Here is a 19,171-nt window from a genome sequence, read left to right as displayed (position 1 = left end):
ACACTTCCTGATTGCCTAAGCACCCTTTTTTCCAATCAGATTTGCATATCCCACATGCCCTTGGTCATCGTGCTTGTAGTAATCATGGGTAAATCCCTTCCCAAATCTTCGCTCGTGAAGCCAAGCCATCATTTACTAGAGGTCTTTACAAATGCATATGGTCATTACAGCAACATGCTACTGTGGACTGAAAGCCTAACAAGCAAGAGAAGGACAAACTACAAGAACTGTTACATACCTGCCAGATGCATATTCTCACTGTCTCCTGCAGCAAAAGGGTTCAGACCAGAAATTACACTGCTTGGCTGACTAGCCGACAAGGACACATAGGTTTGCTCTGCTAGACACTCATTTTTGACTGAAGTGTCACTGGGCAGAGGAGCAGCTTTGTTACGATTTGCTAGGAAGCAAGAGCTGGGTGATGCAGTAAAGGTGGCTTTGCTTGCATCTGGAAGAGTAAGTGAAAACTCTTGATGGCTGTCATGTATGCTCATTGCACATAAATTCACCACGAGTATATAGACAACATATGAGCTGCCTGATTTGTTCATATCTTTGCATATTTCAAAACATAGTGAAGCCTCCATGTTTTGCATGTAGCCAATGAATACAAATATTGCCCTAGTCTTAATCTTCCAGGTGGAATTGTTTGTATCATATTCCCTGACCACAGATCTACATTACAGAGTATCAGCTTCTAACTGGAGCCATCATAGTGAAGGTACAAATCAGACTGATCCCCTTGTAATAGGAGTCAGCAATGAAGTCAAGTAAATTGCACCAAGAGTGAACCAAGCTCATGACACTTCATCCTAAAGAATGAACAACAGGAATTTTAGAATGCTTGAAATCTGTTTTCATACCGATATCTAGAGAAAAGCATTTGTTTTACTCAGTGGCTGTACAGTTTTGTGCAGATTATTGATAAAGTCAGTGGAAGTTTTGCTATTCTTCAGTGGAAACCAGGACTTTATGGTTTCAAGGACTTCACCTAAATATCCAAAGATAAGGCAACTGCTATACAGAACAAGTTTTTTCCTGAATGATGAATTAAAAACATTGACTGTCAGACAAATTCTATGCAAGTTTCTTGCAGCAAAGGGCAGATTTAGAGTAACAACAACCAAAAAGTTAAAGAATGATCGCTGGTGCTAATGTTAATAAATATTTCAGCAGAACTATTTTTATACAGTCAAGTTTCACTGAATTTTTAGGGATTAACTTGGACTTAAATTTGATCCAAATTAAACTTCATTCATTTTTATAGCAAAGGGCCTGAAGAATATGGCTTCAAACTGTCTAACTTTGAAGAAGCCTGGTAGATGGAAAATGTTAAGGTTTTAAAATTCATTTTGTTTCTCTTCCACACCTGAATACTTCAGCCAGATGCTAAACAGGGCTCCAAATTTGTGTTCCAACCTTGCAGGAATAGTTACATTTAAGCAACATTTAATATGTTCCTAATTCCAGGCCCAATTACATATTGAAGCTTTGGCAGAAAAACTGGATTAGGAATTTCTGCCCTTTCTGCTAGTTATACCTGTTTTCATATTTCAGTTTGTGGCCCTTCAGATGTATCTACAAGTGTTTGCTGCACCCAGAGATCCAGTGAATTCACGTTCCCACAAAATGTTACTAAGGGAACTATGGTAGGAATGTGGGAATGAATTGCTGAGGGGTCACAAGCTTTTCAAGCGAATTTGACAACGTTGAATATAGCTACACCTTCAGGAGAAGACAGTAAGCTTGTTCCTGTTTAAACAAATAAGCCAATTTTTAAAAATACAGGAGTACATTTAAGAGAACCAAGCTCCAGTTACCTAAATTCTTCATGTATTTGTCCAGTAGATTTTGGAGTTCTTGTTCTTTGTCATTGTTGAACTGTGTCTCCATGGCGAGCAGGATGTACTCATCTAGTAACATGCGGATCAAATGAAAAGAACCTTTGGGAGGAGAAAGAGAGAGAGTAGCTAAGTTATCTTTGTGACCATCTCTCACCACTCGACAAGAAGCGAGTGAAACAAACAAATAATTGTGGACTTTAAATGACCTGGCAAGACCAACAAGGTATAGTGCCTAAGTTCTAGCTCTAATCTCTCTTTGCACTGGCCCACCTAGCTCAATTGTTTACTGTCCTGTAGGCTATTTGACCACTAATTACATCAAAGAAAAATACTGATGAAAGTGAGACATGTTTTATACTTGAAGAGGGCACACAGTGGAGCTAGATAAGGCCAAAGTCTGCTAGAATGCCTCTGCTCTGCTTCTGTTTGCATTGTGCTAAATAACCAGACAATAACTGGTGAAGTCTGTGACCTTATTTCAAGGATATATCACATTAAAAATGTGGGTCTCCTTACAGCCATTTAAAATGCACTCTGAAATTTTAAATTGCAATTTACCTGCAGCTAAACTTAGGAAATTGTGTACTAGCTTCACAGTGTGTTTCACTTGCTCTACCATCTTCTATTTTATAAAAGGTTCTTTCTGAAAGTCCCCAAAAATGTAAACACTTCCAAAGATGGACATATGAAACTCATGTGTTAAAAACCACAAACTGTTTAATTGACTGTCTACTGATCCCAGGATTAAATAAGTGGCAATCTGCCAAATTAATTTTGCTTGTGTTAAAACGTAATATGCACAAGAACTTCTGCACAGCAGTATTTTAATTTTTTTTTTTTGCCAAACTGATCCACATGTAAAACTAATGATTTAAATCTTCTGTCGCCTACACTGAGGTATCCAGTTATATTTCCATTGCCATGTCAAAACAAACACAGCTTTTCAAATGCAAAAAAATACCTTTTAAAAATGAATGCGACACTGCCCATCAACAAAATATTGCTAGCATTTACGATGAAAGGCTAGTTTGAAAAACACATTACACAGCATTTGTGGCTTTAAGTAAAGAATCTTTAGATTGGAACATGTTCTTCTGCTCAGGAAATGGTGGAAAGCCAGTAAGTACTAGCACATATATACAAAACACGAGAGTTTTTACAAAGCCTAGGTACCAAAACTTGATGCGTTGTTTAGAGTTAGATTATGCATCACTCGAGCACCGAAAAAACTCCATTTGAGAAGGAAGTCTTGAGCTCTCTTCTTTAATGACCTCCCATTTTGCTTGCTTGCCTGAAAGAGAGTAGTAAAATACTGGTAAGTATGCTAACTCGTTTTCTGCACACATGAGAACTGAATATTCTTGAGAGTTCAAGGAGTCTTTGACTCAAGCTGATGTGACAGGGTTGGATCAAGCTGCCTCATTCAAACTATCTTTATAATATGTATCCTAAAGTGATAAAGAGCATAATTCACTTAATTCAGTGCAACCAGAGTAGAGGTCTGACAACATCAGATGAAGCAAACTGCTTACTGCTTGGGCTCTGCTGTGCCCTGAAGGTATATAAATTGCCTCATATTCTAGTATTAAAGATACCAAAATGTTCTGTAAATATACAGGTGTACAGGGCAGAAACAAATTTTAAAAACCCTACCCTCTGCCACTATGTTAATCCATATAAACAGGAAATTAGTCTTTGTATTTGAATGTAGGCTAACACTGGCCAGACTTTCTCTTACAAAATGGTATGTTTACTAACGTAATACTGACACTCTTACTGCTGCTCATTTCATACTGTCATTTCACTCTGGCAGTGATTTTTTCGTGTGGTAATGTATGCCCTGTTGCTTTCTCAAACAGCAAGCAAAAAGAAGCTGTTGTGTGAATTTGACAGTAACCACAATTTGGCATGAACAGAAGGCAGACAGCAATGGAAGGATTACATGTTCTGTAAATTATTAGCTTCTGCTTATTTGACCTAGCCTCCTATCAGGAATCATTGGTATTTCTTACCCTTCACTACAGGAAAACGATGGTAGGAACCATACCTGTTAACTTTAATAATAACATATCACATAGTAGATGCTGAATTAGAGAGAATATTACCCTGTTCACCTGGCTTCTTTATCAGAAATTGTCTTCTGAAATTATGGAATGAATTTTAGACCATAATCATTCAGTTCTTTGGATAAGTTGTAACTGCATACCTTCAGTGGGAGTTTTGTGTCTAGGTAAGTGTGTATGAGGACTTGCTTTGGCTCTGCTGCCCTGAATCATTCGAAGCTCCCCACTGTACTGATCACTTATGTCAGCAAGTATCAGGAAACTCAAAGAGCTTTAAAAGAAAGAAATTATCACTGTCTCCATTGAAATTTGGGAAAACAGGTGAAGAAAGGACTGTCTTGCACTGTCCTGCAAGTCAGTCAAAGCTAACTGCACTGCCTCCTCCTCCTGCATCCATTCATATGAAGATGCTCCCTTAAATGGCAGATAAAATATTCCATTTCCAGATAGAACAAGACCTGATGAGAAGACCAGTGTTCAGTTCTAGCAAGCAATGGGTAACAATTTATTCTGCTAGTTCACATTAGTTAGAGTCAATTGATAAATATCTCTTACTTGAGCTATAATATAGAACTCAATTATTTTGTTCTGAGCCATAGTGTAATCATTCATATGTAACTACATGCATATAAAATACTTGTGATTATAAAGCATCTCGTAAATCAGGAGGGAAAAAAAATCCCATCAAAACCATCAATTACTGTGTTAAGAACCATAACAAAGCTACAAAACTGCATCTTTTATCCTGGTCTGTAGAAATCCTTCTACAAGTTAGCTACTTCTGACTCCATCTGCTACATTAACTTACACCATTCAAATACCATGAAACCATAGAATGGTAGAATGGTTTGGGTTAGAAGGACTTAAAAGATCATCTAGTTCCAACACCCCTGCCATGGGCAGGGACACCTTCTACTAAACCAGGTTGCTCAAAGCCCCATCCAACCTGGCCTGAACCTGGAAATAAAGAATTGCTTCTCAAAGGAACAGCTTCTGCTCATTCGCTGAGCAATATACCTGTGTTTCTGCATACACATATAAGGTGGATGGGTTTCTTTCGTGTACACTGATGACTTTTATGTTAAGATTCTTCTTAGTTTGTTGCACACATAAGACTGCTTAACAGCACTCAATTTGATTAATTGGAACTAATGGCACTGGAACCTTTCTCACCAAATAAAGAACTCTTTCTTACAATAACTAGATGGGAACAGAGAATTCCACAAAGGTAACCAATGGGACTTCCTAAATGTAAGGGGACTGTGTAAGTGGACTGTCTGACTGTGTAAGGAGTAAGGGGAGTAGGATTTGGTCTTGAGTCAGACAGAACATTTGAAAGGTACCTTGATAACCCTTTGCTCAACCACAGTATCCAACCATTCAATAAATGATTCCACAGTGGCATTCTTCTTTAGAAGGTCCTTCAGTTCTTGGAACACTGTAATAGAGTCATCTACCATGTAAAAAGGAGAACATATCATTTCATGCCATTCTGAATGTGAGAAAAAGCCACTCACCAGCAATATGACAATATTGTAGCATGGAAAGGAAAAGCAAAGAATTAGAGCAGTAAAGAAATAAGCAATTCCCCAGCAAAACAAGCAGACACACATTCATCACACATACATATTTAAACTAAAGCATTACAGTGATACAAGTTGTAAGATGATGAAGTTTCACAAGAAAATAAAAGAAAAAAGAAATCTGTTAATTTCAATTTCTTTTAAGATTCAGCCTTGAAAACATTTTTATTACTTAGCTGTAAAGCTTTATCTGTGACATGGCCAATTTATACACTTTTTTAATTTACCTTATATTTTACAAGTTTTTCACAATACAATGTAAATCTAATTCCATAAACTCCTATTTTCAAAAAAAGTGCCTGAATGACCAGTTAGGTCTCTACTTTTCTTTTTCTTTTTTTTTTTTTTAAAAAAAAAAAAACAGTGTGGAAGAGCACAGGGAACAAAATAGAAAACAATTACACCAAAGATAGGAAATGGGAAACTCAAATGAAAATGTGAATAGATTACTGAACTATTAAAGACAACAAACTTTCATGATCAAGTAATAATATTTAGAGGACAACACACTACTATTCCTTTCAGCTCTCCAAACTCTGATCAACATGATTCCTATGACAAAAGTTATCTTTTTAACAGAGAAAAAGAGGTTTTTTTTTAACAACTGGTATGTATATGAAAATTAACACTCTCTAATTCTGTGTATGAAAATAGCTGTTTTACTTCATAGAAAATTATGTATTTTGTTAAAGAACAACATGCAGCAAAAAAAAAACCTATTCATAAAAAGAAATGTAAAGTAGCTCAAATGTCCATTAAATTAAGCCATAATGATGTGGAATTTTTGAGACATGTTTCAAAAAATGATCTGTGCTAATATGTTCATATGATTAGGACCAAACTAAAGACATTTGATTACACTTAGCAACTGACATATCAATGATTTCTTTAGCAACTGTTTGTGACTTCTCAGCCAAGCTTCTGTTCTTGTAGGACATGCTAGGGCAACTAACTGGTTTTCTTGAGATACTAAAGTTAACACTGAGCTAGACTAGAAGATGCAGGGCGTCTGTGTGCCTTTTCTTAGTCCATCTCCAAGTAGACTAGCATGGTATGGAATGAAAAAGCTAATTACTTTTAATAAAATATATATATCACCATGAACTTACATTCACTGTAGACCTCCCCATCAGAGTCTGTGCTCCCTGAGACTGCAAGGAGTGCCTGAGATGCAATACTATTCAAATCAACTTTTTCAATATCTGACACCATGGAATTGACCACATGCTGATCAAAAAGGGCTGGCCGAGCAATCTGGAAGAAAAGTAAACGTAAAATGTTGAGACCCTCTCATGGTTTAACCCCAGCCTGCAACTAAGCATCACACAGCCACTCATTCACTTTGCAACCTCCTGTGGGATGGGGGAGAAATGAAAATGTAAAATAAGAAAACTCATGAGTTGAGATAAAAACAGTTTAATAATCTAAAAAAAAAAAAATAAATAGCAGTAACAATACCAATAATAGTAATAGCAGTAAGGAAAAGGGAAAAAATGTAACAGAGAAAAATACAAACCAAGAAAGACGAGTGATGCAAATGAAAAGAGTTGCTCACCACCAACCAATGGAGTCCTTGAGCAGTACCCCCTCTGCCAGCCTTCCCTCAGTTCTTATTGCTGAGCATGATGCCATATGGTATGGATTATCCCTTTAGCCACTTCGGATCAACTGTCCTCACTGTTTCCCTCCCACATTCTTGCCCACCCCCCACCTACTCTATGGTGGGGTGAGAGGCAGAAAAGGCCTTTGCTCTCTGTTAAGCACTGCTCAGAAGTAATGAAAACATCTCTTAATTATCCACACTCTTTCCAGCACAAATCCAAACCATTAACTCTATTCAAGCCAAAACCAGCACCCACCCACACCTGAATAACCCCTCAGAAAATAATCATATTCTGTTTAATCATGGCTGGGGTTTTTGTAGATCAGTTGAGAAAATGTTTCCCTTCCATTAGACTTCTAATGCTTTTCTAATTCATTTTTCTATCAGATTATCTTCCTGATACATGATACTTCTGCCTTAATATTTATGAAAGAGAAAACCAAGATGAATATATGGTGCATCTACAGTTACTCATGAGGATTACCACCTCAAAGCCCAAGCTGTTAGCATTTAAGTTCCCAAAAGACATTGTATTCTTTTGTATAATCTACCAAACCATCACATGGAGATGCCTTCTAACTTCAGATACCTGTATCCTGGGCAAGACAGCCTTGGAGCCCTTGGCTACCTGTCACTCACACATTCTCCTTTCAGTCAGAACTCAAAAACAAATAAGCTCACTAAAGGACACCATGGAAAAGACAGCAAACCTTTGCTGGGCCAGAAGGATCACCTTGCTATTTTCCAATTTGGAACTAAAACAAATACACATATATTACACTTCATCATTTGATCGCCTAAAGGTCCTATGAAAGTATTTCATTATAACCGTGATCTTTTCTCTCTTTTCCACTACAGAAGTTTGAAGTTTTGGTCAGATCCATTTATGGTCATTTCATTCTTGTGTGGTTAATACTACAAGATGTTAAGTATTCCATAGCTGAAGTTGAACCTTGAAAAGAAAACACATTGTATCTCATAGCCTGAAAGGTGCATGAAATATAATTGACAATTTTTTATATATATAGCCTTATTTTTTTTTACCTGTGCTAGGTGTAGGAATGATGTCTGTCTTTTCAGGGAGGAAACAAATCTTCGTGCAATAGGCAGTTTCTTATCTGTCAGATTTGATGGTAGATTTTCCAAAGAGGAAATGACCCACTGTTCCCAGTTTTTTGCAAAATTTCTTATATCTGTCAGTAAACTATAAGAAAAAAAAAAGTGTTTTAGAGAAACATCAATAAAATTTGCCTTGCATTAATTTAAATAATTAGGTTTTAATCATGATTAACAGAAATTTCAGAGGCAACTTTTAATAATGTTTAAATGTTATTGTGGTGCATAGGCTACAAACCTGAAAAATAGTCTGGAAAAAGGTAACAATTAGTTTTCCTTAGGCAACACAAGTACATCTATTTCTTTTTTGATCTTATAGGGCATTAGTGTAGAAGAAGCCTATTACAATATATTCAACAAGCCAGTAAAATGGGACATTAAAATACTGTGTAATATTCAATATACTGTGTAATATTCTATAGTTGTCTTGAGAGCTAAGTGTATTTTGCCATACATATGCTACTGTTCTGAAAAAGAGAATAAATATTGTAAGAAAATTTATTTGGGATATAGAATTTCTGCTCTTTAGCTAGAATATGCCTAACAAACATTGTTTAGTATTATTACTGACAAATACCTACCTTTCTGGCATTTCTTGCATTGTTGCAGGGATAAGTACATCTGTAAGGACCTTCAAAAAAGTAACAGAAAATTATATCAAGCTTCCACTGGCCATTTATTCACTCATATCTTTCTTGTCTACTTAGACTGCAAAGTGATAAGGACAGGAAATTAATGCAGAATAAAGCCATTCAACTTATTGTCCAGATACTTGAAGTGTTATTTAAAGCAGTAATTATTTGAAGTGAGTGACATGTTATTTAAAGTGATACTGAAGTGTTTGAGGTCAGGTTGGACAGGGCTTTGAGCAACCTGGTCTAGTACAACATGTCTCTGTCTGTGGCATGGGGGTTGGAACTTGATTATCCTTAAGGTCCCTTTCAACCCCCAATGATTCTATGATTCTATTATATTTATATACCTAGATTTCTCCCATCACTATTAGATAGGAACATATGAGATATTTTTATATTTAGGTAGCTCCCATTCTTAATGTATGCCATCATGCCAGTAAAACAGGAAAGTGCTGTCACTCCTATGATAGGGAAGTCAGTAGAAGTGAGATGCATAAACACATTGTCTTCTCTAGAACCACTGTGAGTCTCAGTAAAAAATGTCCTAAGTCCTCATGTGCTATTAGCCGCTTGACTCTTCTCTCTACCATACTGAATGTGCCACTGAACGTGTTCAGAGTTTTGGACAAATCCCTGAGAGCTAAGTAGGATGTAGAGCTGTTCAGGAAAAAAACTGTGCCATCTGGCATGCCTTCTGGGGAATGTTATTGCAGAGGGCAAAGCTGTCAGCTTATATCCTAAAAATCTGTTTCCATTACTGATGTAAATGGTTTGATAACAACACAACAACATTTCTTCTTCTTTCTGGCAGCTGTGCTGTCAAGAATATCTAACATTATTATAAGTGAGAAACAGTAAGACACAAAGAAGAGACACAATAGTAAATTTAAGAACTTTAGAGAAATTCTGTCTTACTTGATTTATAACTTAGGGCTCCTGTAGTATTTCTTCTTTTGTCACATTAAAAACTTATTACAAATAAAGTTAATATTGGCAGCACTTTTAGAGCAAGAAAAATCTCATAAACTTAAGGTACAATATAACCTCTACAACTAATGAGGCTTAATGACTCATCTCTAGGGCAGTAATTATGATCCTTGACGCTAATTACTGTTATATCTCCCTGCTAGCTAAAACACCTCTTCTAACTTTACAGTTTCATATGTTTCTAGTAAATACGTAGTTTCATCTTTTCTGGATTTTTTTGACCATGTTTTTGTACATTAAAAATTAAATAGATGGCTGTAACACACTCAGTGGTAAACAGTTCCAAGTCCCTTGCTTTGACTGCTTGGTGTTTTACTGTTAGCCTTATAGTTATTTCTTCCCATTGATATGTGGTCCTGAAATTTGTTAAAGGGAAGATGACAAAACTTTTCTATTCATATGGCATGTCCTACCAAAGGAACCTAAAGTACTTTGCAGCTATTAATTAATGAACCAAACTGATGTTCCAAATTAAAAGCTTCAGTGGTATTATATTTTTCCCCAGTGTTCTATTATAGAATCATAGAATCATAGAATAGTTAGGGTTGGAAAGGACCTTAAGATCATCAAGTTCCAACCCCCCTGCCATGGGCAGGGACACCTCACACTAAACCATGTCGCCCAAGGCTCTGTCCAACCTGGCCTTGAACAATGCCAGGGATGGAGCATTCACAACCTCCCTGGGCAACCCATTCCAGTGCATCACTACCCCACAGTAAAGAATTTCTTCCTTATATCCAATCAACCTTCCCTGTTTAAGTTTTAACCCATTACCCCTTGTCCTATCACTATAGTCCCTAATGAAGAGTCCCTCAGCAGCATCCCTGTAGGCCCCCTTCAAATACTGGAAGGCTGCTATGAGGTCTCCATGCAGCCTTCTCTTCTCCAGGCTGAACAGCCCCAACTTTCTCAGCCTGTCTTCATATGGGAGGTGCTCCAGTCCCCTGATCATCCTTGTGGCCCTCCTCTGGACTTGTTCCAACAGTTCCATGTCCTTTTTATGTTGAGGGCACCAGAACTGCACACAATACTCCAAGTGAGGTCTCACAAGAGCAAGAGGGTCTTACAAGAGTAGAGGGGCAGGATCACATCCTTTGACCTGCTGGTCACACTCCTTTTGATGCAGCCCAGAATACGGTTGGCTTTCTGGGCTGTAAGCACACACTGAAGCCGGGTCACGTTCATTTTCCCATTGACCAACACCCCCAAGTCCTTTGCAGGGCTTCTCTGAATCTCTTCTCTATTAAATAATCCTGACCTTACAATACACCTCAGTTTCACTTAGTTTCAACTATTTCTGTGATCATGCTGTTAACTAGATTAAATTACACATATGGCACAAAACCTCTGCAAAACTAATGTCCCACAGATTTTTTTTAAACCCAAACAAATGTAAATCCAGCAGCATAGGAACAGAAGCAGAGTGTATCATGCAGGAGAGGCAGGAATATCTTAACCTAGTATTCTTCCAGCTTTGTAACATGAAGCCTTGGTCTGACATAACCTTTGAGTAGCAGATCTGTGTGTGGAATTACCTCACTGATCTGCCACAGTCTGCCTTTGCTGGTAGAAACTGCACTAATAATAGACTCATAGAATGGTTTGGGTTGGAAAGGACCTTAACAACATTTAGTTCCAACCCTTCTGCCATGGACAGGGACACCTCACGCTAGACCATGTCACCCAAGGCTCTGTCCAACCCAGCCTTGAACGTTGCCAGGGATGGAGAATTTACCACTTCTTTAGCCAGCCTGTTCCAGTGCCTCATTACCCTTACAATAAAGAACTTCTTCATTATATCTAACCTGAATAATCTTTTAAGTAAAAACAAGGCTTCAGTTTCCATCCAGTCTTAATTCAGCCTTGTCAGTGAAGCAGCCAAGCAAGTAGGTCAGGATTTCACTATTACTGTGTATCCTGTAGTCACATAACAAGTGTTCAGCAGAGCTGAGACTGGACTTTAGCTTTTAAATGCATCAAATTTCATGATTTCAACTGAATCCTTCCTGATTTACACAAGAGAGAGGCAGAAAGCAGCCACAGCATCCTGTTGTTCTAACTTCAATGTTGTTTTTACACAAGCAAAAGCTGTAATGTGCCCATGAAGCTAAATGTTTAACTTACCTTATACAGTATTGAGTCACAAACACAGAAGATGTCAACAATTATGGGATTTTCAAGCAGAGGAAGAAGATGGTCGGGCATTCCTTGCCAAAAATGTAATAAGAAATGCTGAATCTAAAGGAGTAAGATCAGATTCATGTTCATAAATAACATCTTCTTGGCTCCCTGTGCACATATACCAAGAATGTGTGTTCAAACAACCTTACCTCTTCGAAGTTCCCATTAATTGCATTGTCAAGGACACACTGACAGTGTGTCTTGTACATCATGATAAGAGTATCTACCTATTTTGGAAGAAAAAGATTAAACAGAGTTTCTTAGCTCTCTCTTTTACTGCTAGTGATGTAGATTTCTGCTTTCTGTAGTTAGTATTTAAATATAGAATATAAACAGTATTACAATACATATGCACAAATAGGCAGCTTTGTATAGCCAGAAGTAATGAGGAGGTCACTCTAGATTTTATTGACATCTTTGAGTCTTGACGTTGTTGTCAGAAATGCAACATCTGAGACTCTATACACTGTGAAAATGTGGATATCAAAGCAAGGAAACAGCTAGATTAGCCAGTCAGATGGCAAAGTAAATTCCCCTTTCTGAAGCTAAGATTAATCCCAAAGAGTAGCACAAGTTAATCATTAGGCTACTATAGGCGTCTATGAGTGTTTTGAACCATCATCTGGTTAGACAAATGAGAAAATAGCTGCCAGTCATTTGGTCAAAGTTTAATCACTGCTTTACATGAACAGAACTTTAAAAAGTAGAACTCCCTTTCATCTCTTCAGGCTAATTTATCTGAGTAGAGTGTTCCCTCATTTTAATAACTCTTCAGAGGTATTACAAGACTTTGTAAAACATAGTAGTAAATTTTAAAATCTGTATCAGATTATAAATCAAGAAATTTTGTAAAGTATCTTAAGGAAAGAAAAATGCTAGCAAAAACGTTCTTATGGTCCAGAATCACCAAAAGTTTGTCACAGCTTGTGAACTTCTCTTGCAAATCAATATCAGGTTTCAAATGGACCTAGTACCACCTTATTTCAATAGGTTTAGCATACAGATTTCTTTGAAAACAGACCTTGCTGACTTTCCAATCTGCTTATGTAATTACATATCTTTGAAAAATACGGGCAAAGCGTGAGATTGAAGAACATTTAATAGATTTTTTAATTTTTTCTTTGAAGGGGTTGATGGAAGTTAAAGGTTTGGGTAAGCTTTTTTCAGAAACTTAAAATTAAGAAATTATCAATCTATTTTAGTGCTGGCTGCTACATTTATTCATTCCCCAGAGATTTTAGTAGCATACAGATTCTTAGGAGTTTAATGCAGGAATCAAACTTCATGTACAGGATCTCTTCAACAGAGTACCTATATATTTTAAGTTCAGCACCCCTTGGCCAGATAAGGTGAAGGAAGTGAAAGATGGTAAGAAAATAAAACAGGAAACAAGACAACAAGGAATGAGGAAAAAGAAGCAAGGAAAGAGAGAGTAGCAGACACACAGAAATTCATCTCTCTTCCCATAGTCTTCTCATAACTCCATGAGTCTGTCACCTGCAAAGCTTTGCTGGGCCCTCCATCTTCTGGTTCAAACATCAGAGCAATTAAATGCTTCAACCCAAAATGAAGATGAGTTGCATCTTTTTTTTTCATTGTTGCAGTGGTAAAATTCAGGTTTGCTTACATTGCTGTGTTGGGTCTGCATAGAATCTCAAATTTTTTTCAGATTTAAGTGTTACAAAAATGTATATATGAGAGATGTCAATTCACTGATGGAGACTATAACAGCAGTTGATGCACACTGCTGAGTACATCAATTCTTGTGTTTTCTTTAGGAACGGTAAGATTTCTAGCTAAGATCTCTGTCCTACAGATGGCTCCTTCTGTTCAGTCCTCACAACAGGAATCCTTGGCTCCACGACTTTCAGAGATCAAACTTTAGAAGAAGGGATCATAAACAAAAAAGCTTTAAAGCAACATTGCTCAAGACAGCCACCATCATGACCTGTACTGGAGGCTAAATTGGAGAGTTCTTAACGTGTATCAAAAAGTTTCTAGCACAGTTCAGGGATGTAGCAGCCTGTAATGTGACTAGAAATAACACAAACGTAGCTCACAGGCAAGGAGTCAAAGACATAAAACATACACCAGCAATACTTCTAACAGAACAGTTACTTTTAGGATGAGCAATACTAAGTATTGATTTGGGGAATAAAATTTTACTAATTAAAAAAAATAATAATGTATGTTCAGATTTTCACAGTCACTTTTTAAGCAATTAATCAAAAAGCGCAAAGTTTATCTAATTATTTGTTGTGAATTATTTGTTCTGATCTAATCAGAACAAAATTTACCTTAAAACCAAAGACATTTAGAATGAATACAACTCTCAGTTATTTGTTTGTTTTGCTCTCCCATTCTTACATACCATCAGTTTGTAAAATACCAGGTCAGTTAATAGGTAAATAATTCAACCACCTTTCCAGTGGAAAGCCAGTTAATCGGTGTTAGTAAAGGTTTGCCCCCTCTATAAATCAGTCACCTCTGTTTGATTATGGACATTTCTGGCTCTTTCATGTCAATACCTCAAAGGCTAAGATATGAAGAAACATTCTGTGGTAATTTTTGATCTGTAAGTAAGTCAGAAGAGAAGTAGCTCCCATTTTACCTTGTCTTTAGAAATGCATCCTTGAAGCAAAAGGTGTTGAGCACTTGGAAACTCTGGGAGGAGAGTCCCAGTTTTGGAACTCAGAGAATATTTACGAGTGAAACCACCCTGAAAAGGAAGGGAAAAAACAGGAGCATTGAAATAACCAATATACGTTCAACTGAAGCCAGAAATCCATGCTAAGTTGCATATTATCTCACAAGTCTCTCAACATTCCCAAATATTTATGTTCAGATAGTCCTTCAAAATATTGATTCATATCCAGACTTGAGTTTTAGGTCAGGAAGATAAACAGATATGTGCCAGATCTAAACTCCACCAAATGCAGTTTTCAGAGTCATGCAGCCTCTAAACCACATTACTTCATGTAATTCTACGATCTTTGGGTTGATCTATGTTTAAAATCTAAAGTAAAAAATTTTCTCCTCTACAGTGTGGAATGTTATATCCTCATGGAGACCCTCATACCCTCATGGAGATATAAAACCCTAAGTTTTATTTAATATGTATCTTGCTAGCAGAAGGATCTAGAATAGTGGAGATATTATTGCTCTTCCTTGCTCTCTTCTTGTTCTGATAGCATGGCAATAGTGGCTTCTGCTGGTTTACTATGGCAACCATTATTTTAGTTGATCATAAAGTTTGATAATATATTATAGTGTTATGGATGTGATGGTATGTAGGGTCTACAGACACTTACGACCTAAGTATTTATTATTAATCTCTTTGTGATTGTTGCAGACTTGACATGAAGCCCCAGTTTCATATATCAGTAAGAATGGTATTCTTGGTCATTTATTGTTCTCCAGTTATTGCTGAGACATGGTCAGTGTTGATCTTGATACAAGTTAAATTCCTCCTGAATTACTTTAAATTCTGCTGAGTTTCTTTCAGTTCTTAGAGTTCTTAAGCCTCTTAAGCTGCTTTAGCTTGTAACATCTGAAATACAGTAGACACATCTTGTACTAGTGACAGATTGGAAAAATATCTTGAATAACTATGAGGTGCTAACCTTTGGAGAGATGGGATTGAAGGGCGAAACAACAAGCTGCCTTGTGTATGTGGATACTTACTGTTAAGCAACATATGGTAAATCAACCCTTATTTAGACTCCTAACCTAATACTTGCACAGAATTTGATTTAGTCTACTTCACAGTAAAGCTGAGCAATAACGTTCTGCAGTGATACAGTATTACCATGCTTATATTTACAATGCACACCTGTCCTGGGTTCAGCAGTAGCAGTCATTTTTCTCCTTTTTAGTAGCTGTTTTTTTTCAGCCTGGGAACAGCACTGATAACACCAATGTTTTTAGTTGCTGCTTAGTAATGTTTAGTCTGATCAAGGACTTTTTGAGTCTCATGCTTTGCCAGGGCAGATGGGAAGCTGGGAAGCAGAGATAGGGCACTTGACCCAAACTAACCAAAGAAGTATTCCATACCACAGCATGTCATGCCCACTATATAAACTGGGGGCAATTACCCGGAAGGGCGAGATCACTGCTCAGTCGAGCTGGGTATTGGTTGGCAGGTGGTGAGTGGTTGTATTCTCTTCCCTTGTTTTTTCCTTTATCATTATTATTATTGGTGGTAGCAGTAGTGGTTTTGTGTTATACCTTAGTTACTGGACTGTTCTTATCTCAGCCGGTGGGAGTTACATTATTTTGATTCTCCTCCCCATCCCTCTGAGGGGCGGGGAGGGGAGGAAGGGGGGTAGTGAGAGAGAGACTGTGTGGCTGAGTTTAAAACACAACAACACCACATTATGTTCAGTAAGCTCTCAAATGATATAATTAAGATGAAACCCTCACTCTCAAGAGAAGCAATAAATTCTGTATGATGATTTTGTCCTTACTGATGCCATTCTCATAGAATGGCATGCAAACCCAAAGACTCTTTGGCTGAAACCTTTGGTTCCATTTTAGCCCACCCAGTCCATACATCAAAGCAGTGTGCAGAGCCTTGAGAGGCCTTCTGTATATACCTGCAGTAAATCCATTACATCTATGCAGATTCCCTTTGTACTAATGGATGGATATATAACCATGCAAAAGACATTTGAATGGCACTTGAAGCGGCCTTTTCCTATCCGTTTGCATACAGTCAGATTTCACTGAAGTGGAAATAGTAGGTATATAGTATAACACATAGTATAAAAGTGTGCAAAGGGGAGTATTTTCCTATATATGTTGATTTTGTGAATTAGAGGCCAGTTTTAAGGGAAATTCTCTCAAATACTGCATTCAGAAAACTAACTGTAACTGACTTATTTACTATGTATGTATCTCCTTATTTTTATAGTGTGAAATGTCTGCCAAAATAGACAGCAAGGAATGAAAGTATACGCTATGCAAACACACTTTGACTGCCCTATCTACTATTCAAATATGTATAAAACTCCAAGTCAAAGAAATTGAAAAAATGTAGAAACATTAGTACTTCTTTCTGTCAATACTTCTGTGGTGTTATAGCTGCCTACCAGTACCAGGAGGTTTGTTTTTATTGTTTTTTAATAACAGGAGTAATCTTAATGATTTTATTACGTAATTATCCATGAAATATATTAAAAGTTCTGATTAAGAGGGATTAGTTAATTTAAAAGAAGGCAGTGATGTTGGTGGGAGGTTTAAGAGAGGGTAATCGGCAATGATTTTACCTTGCTAATGGTAATGACTGTGCCTGAGTTCTAGGCTTAATATTTTAACCCACTGCCACTTGCCCTTTCAATTTAATGCCATCTGTTTCTAATGACCATTTAACATTAAGATAATGACAGTAATATTATCTGCCTAATTAACCATGCAGACTCTAATGGTGCACTAACTGGTTTAGATAAAAGAATTTGCCGATACCTCCCCCTGCAGAGAGAATACTAGAAAATGTGATAAAACATGCCAGAAGTAAACAGTGTCCCTGGCACTCAATAAGTGTTCATTCAAATGCCATTTACTCAGTATATTTAGACAATCAGTGCTTTAACATCTTTTCAATGTCTTTATGTTCCTATTGAGAATTACACCTTATGCAATCATTGTAAATCTTTCTAGAATGCCTAATTGCATGTACTTTCAAGCAAATAAAAAGGATATATAACCTGCTCACTTTTATGAAAGTACGCTGCCTAATCTTCAGTACATTGAGATGGTTAAAAAAGTTTTGACCATGAAAGATGTTTGTTTTTTTTTCATTTAAGACCTGCCTCAGTAATTCCAGACAACACAGAGCTAGACAATCAAAAACTCATACTGATGTGATCTTTCTTGCTCATTTCTGCTGAATTCTCTGTGATTCTTTTTCTGAGAGGATAAATGTATTGAAGTTTGGGAGGACAAATGTATTGAACAGGTTTATAGGACTGTTAGTTCCTAACCAGATGGAGAATGCCACATCAGAGATAGAACTGAATGTGGATTAATTTATGCCAAGGAAGCCAAACATTTCCCATCTCAAAACTCTGAAAGAATGAATGCTGTACTAGTGATCATGAATCCTCGAATATGCTGGGGATATCCCATGGCATAACACTATCTTTTTTTTTATAAGATAACTGATTACCTGGATAGGGAAAATGCAGCAGATCTAATCTACTTGACATGGAGTCACCATGGGAAATCATTAGTTATGCTGGTGAGAATGGGGATTAGTACAGGAATGTAAAATGTTTAAGCAACTGATTCTAACAGAAATGCTAACAAGTTGTGTTGACAAGGAAACTACTTGGTTGAAAAAGGATTGAAGATTTTCAAAGATCAGACTTGGAGCTGATCTCATTGAACATTCCATGGATTAAATTGGCTGATATGAGCTGATGAAATCATCAATAAAGAGGAAGACCAAGAGGTCATGTAGAAAAATCTGGATGGCTTTGAGATAACGGCAATAAACGGGACAAAAATCAATAGAGTAAAGCTACACTTTCAGGGACCAATAAGAATTTATGCTATCAGCAAGGAGTTGCTTATCTGGAAATGAAAAAGGAGAAAGACTTTCTGTGTATCAGTTGATCACAGAGGGTATATTTAGTCTAGTAAACTAAATGGTGCAAGGAAATATTCCCAGGCAATGCTGGAACAGTGTTATGCAGAATGGGTTCTGGCATTCTTTTGCCCTGTGCCAATCAGCAGTCTACCAAACAATTCCTAGTAATGCCCCCAAAATACCTGCATGTTAGGGACTTTTCTCTGTGGCAATGTGGATGAGATGTGCTTATATTGTTTTGTAGGTTCAGGAGTTTAATAATAATTCATGCAGGCTATGCCATGACAGTTGAACTCAGTGTCAAAGCAAAATCCTGGGAGCAATTCTTAACCCTTAATGTACAATAATCCATAATTGTCTAGTATGAATGAAACCAGAATGACAGTGAGTATAACATAGCATACGGTAGTGAAAATGTAGGTTACTTGTGGGAGAAAAGAAAAAAAAACCCACGAAAAAAAACCAACAAACAAACCCAGAAAAAAAAAAGCCAAACACAGTTCTAGAGTTCATCAGAAAGCACAGATCTGATAGAAACTGGAGATATGCCATTTACAAGTCCTTATGATT

The 19,171-nt window shown here is 37.1% G+C and overlaps 1 protein-coding gene across 1 annotated transcript in view; it reads right to left on the bottom strand.

Moving 5' to 3' along the window:
* The window catches only part of RFX6 (regulatory factor X6), a 38,305-nt gene that overhangs the window by 4,171 nt on the left and 14,963 nt on the right, over nucleotides 1-19,171 (bottom strand). The window contains exons 7-16 of the mRNA XM_034060974.1: nucleotides 14,624-14,731; nucleotides 12,162-12,239; nucleotides 11,956-12,069; nucleotides 8,791-8,840; nucleotides 8,138-8,297; nucleotides 6,600-6,744; nucleotides 5,251-5,360; nucleotides 3,018-3,135; nucleotides 1,821-1,943; nucleotides 239-448 (exon numbers count right to left, since the gene is read on the bottom strand). Of these exons, the coding sequence (XP_033916865.1) occupies nucleotides 239-448; nucleotides 1,821-1,943; nucleotides 3,018-3,135; nucleotides 5,251-5,360; nucleotides 6,600-6,744; nucleotides 8,138-8,297; nucleotides 8,791-8,840; nucleotides 11,956-12,069; nucleotides 12,162-12,239; nucleotides 14,624-14,731 (1,216 nt within the window). The remainder of the gene's footprint in view (nucleotides 1-238; nucleotides 449-1,820; nucleotides 1,944-3,017; nucleotides 3,136-5,250; nucleotides 5,361-6,599; nucleotides 6,745-8,137; nucleotides 8,298-8,790; nucleotides 8,841-11,955; nucleotides 12,070-12,161; nucleotides 12,240-14,623; nucleotides 14,732-19,171) is intronic.

This window comes from Melopsittacus undulatus, chromosome 3 (assembly GCF_012275295.1).
Source record: "Melopsittacus undulatus isolate bMelUnd1 chromosome 3, bMelUnd1.mat.Z, whole genome shotgun sequence".
NCBI classification, from domain to species: domain Eukaryota; kingdom Metazoa; phylum Chordata; class Aves; order Psittaciformes; family Psittaculidae; genus Melopsittacus; species Melopsittacus undulatus.
This window is presented reverse-complemented; position numbering and strand designations above follow the sequence as displayed.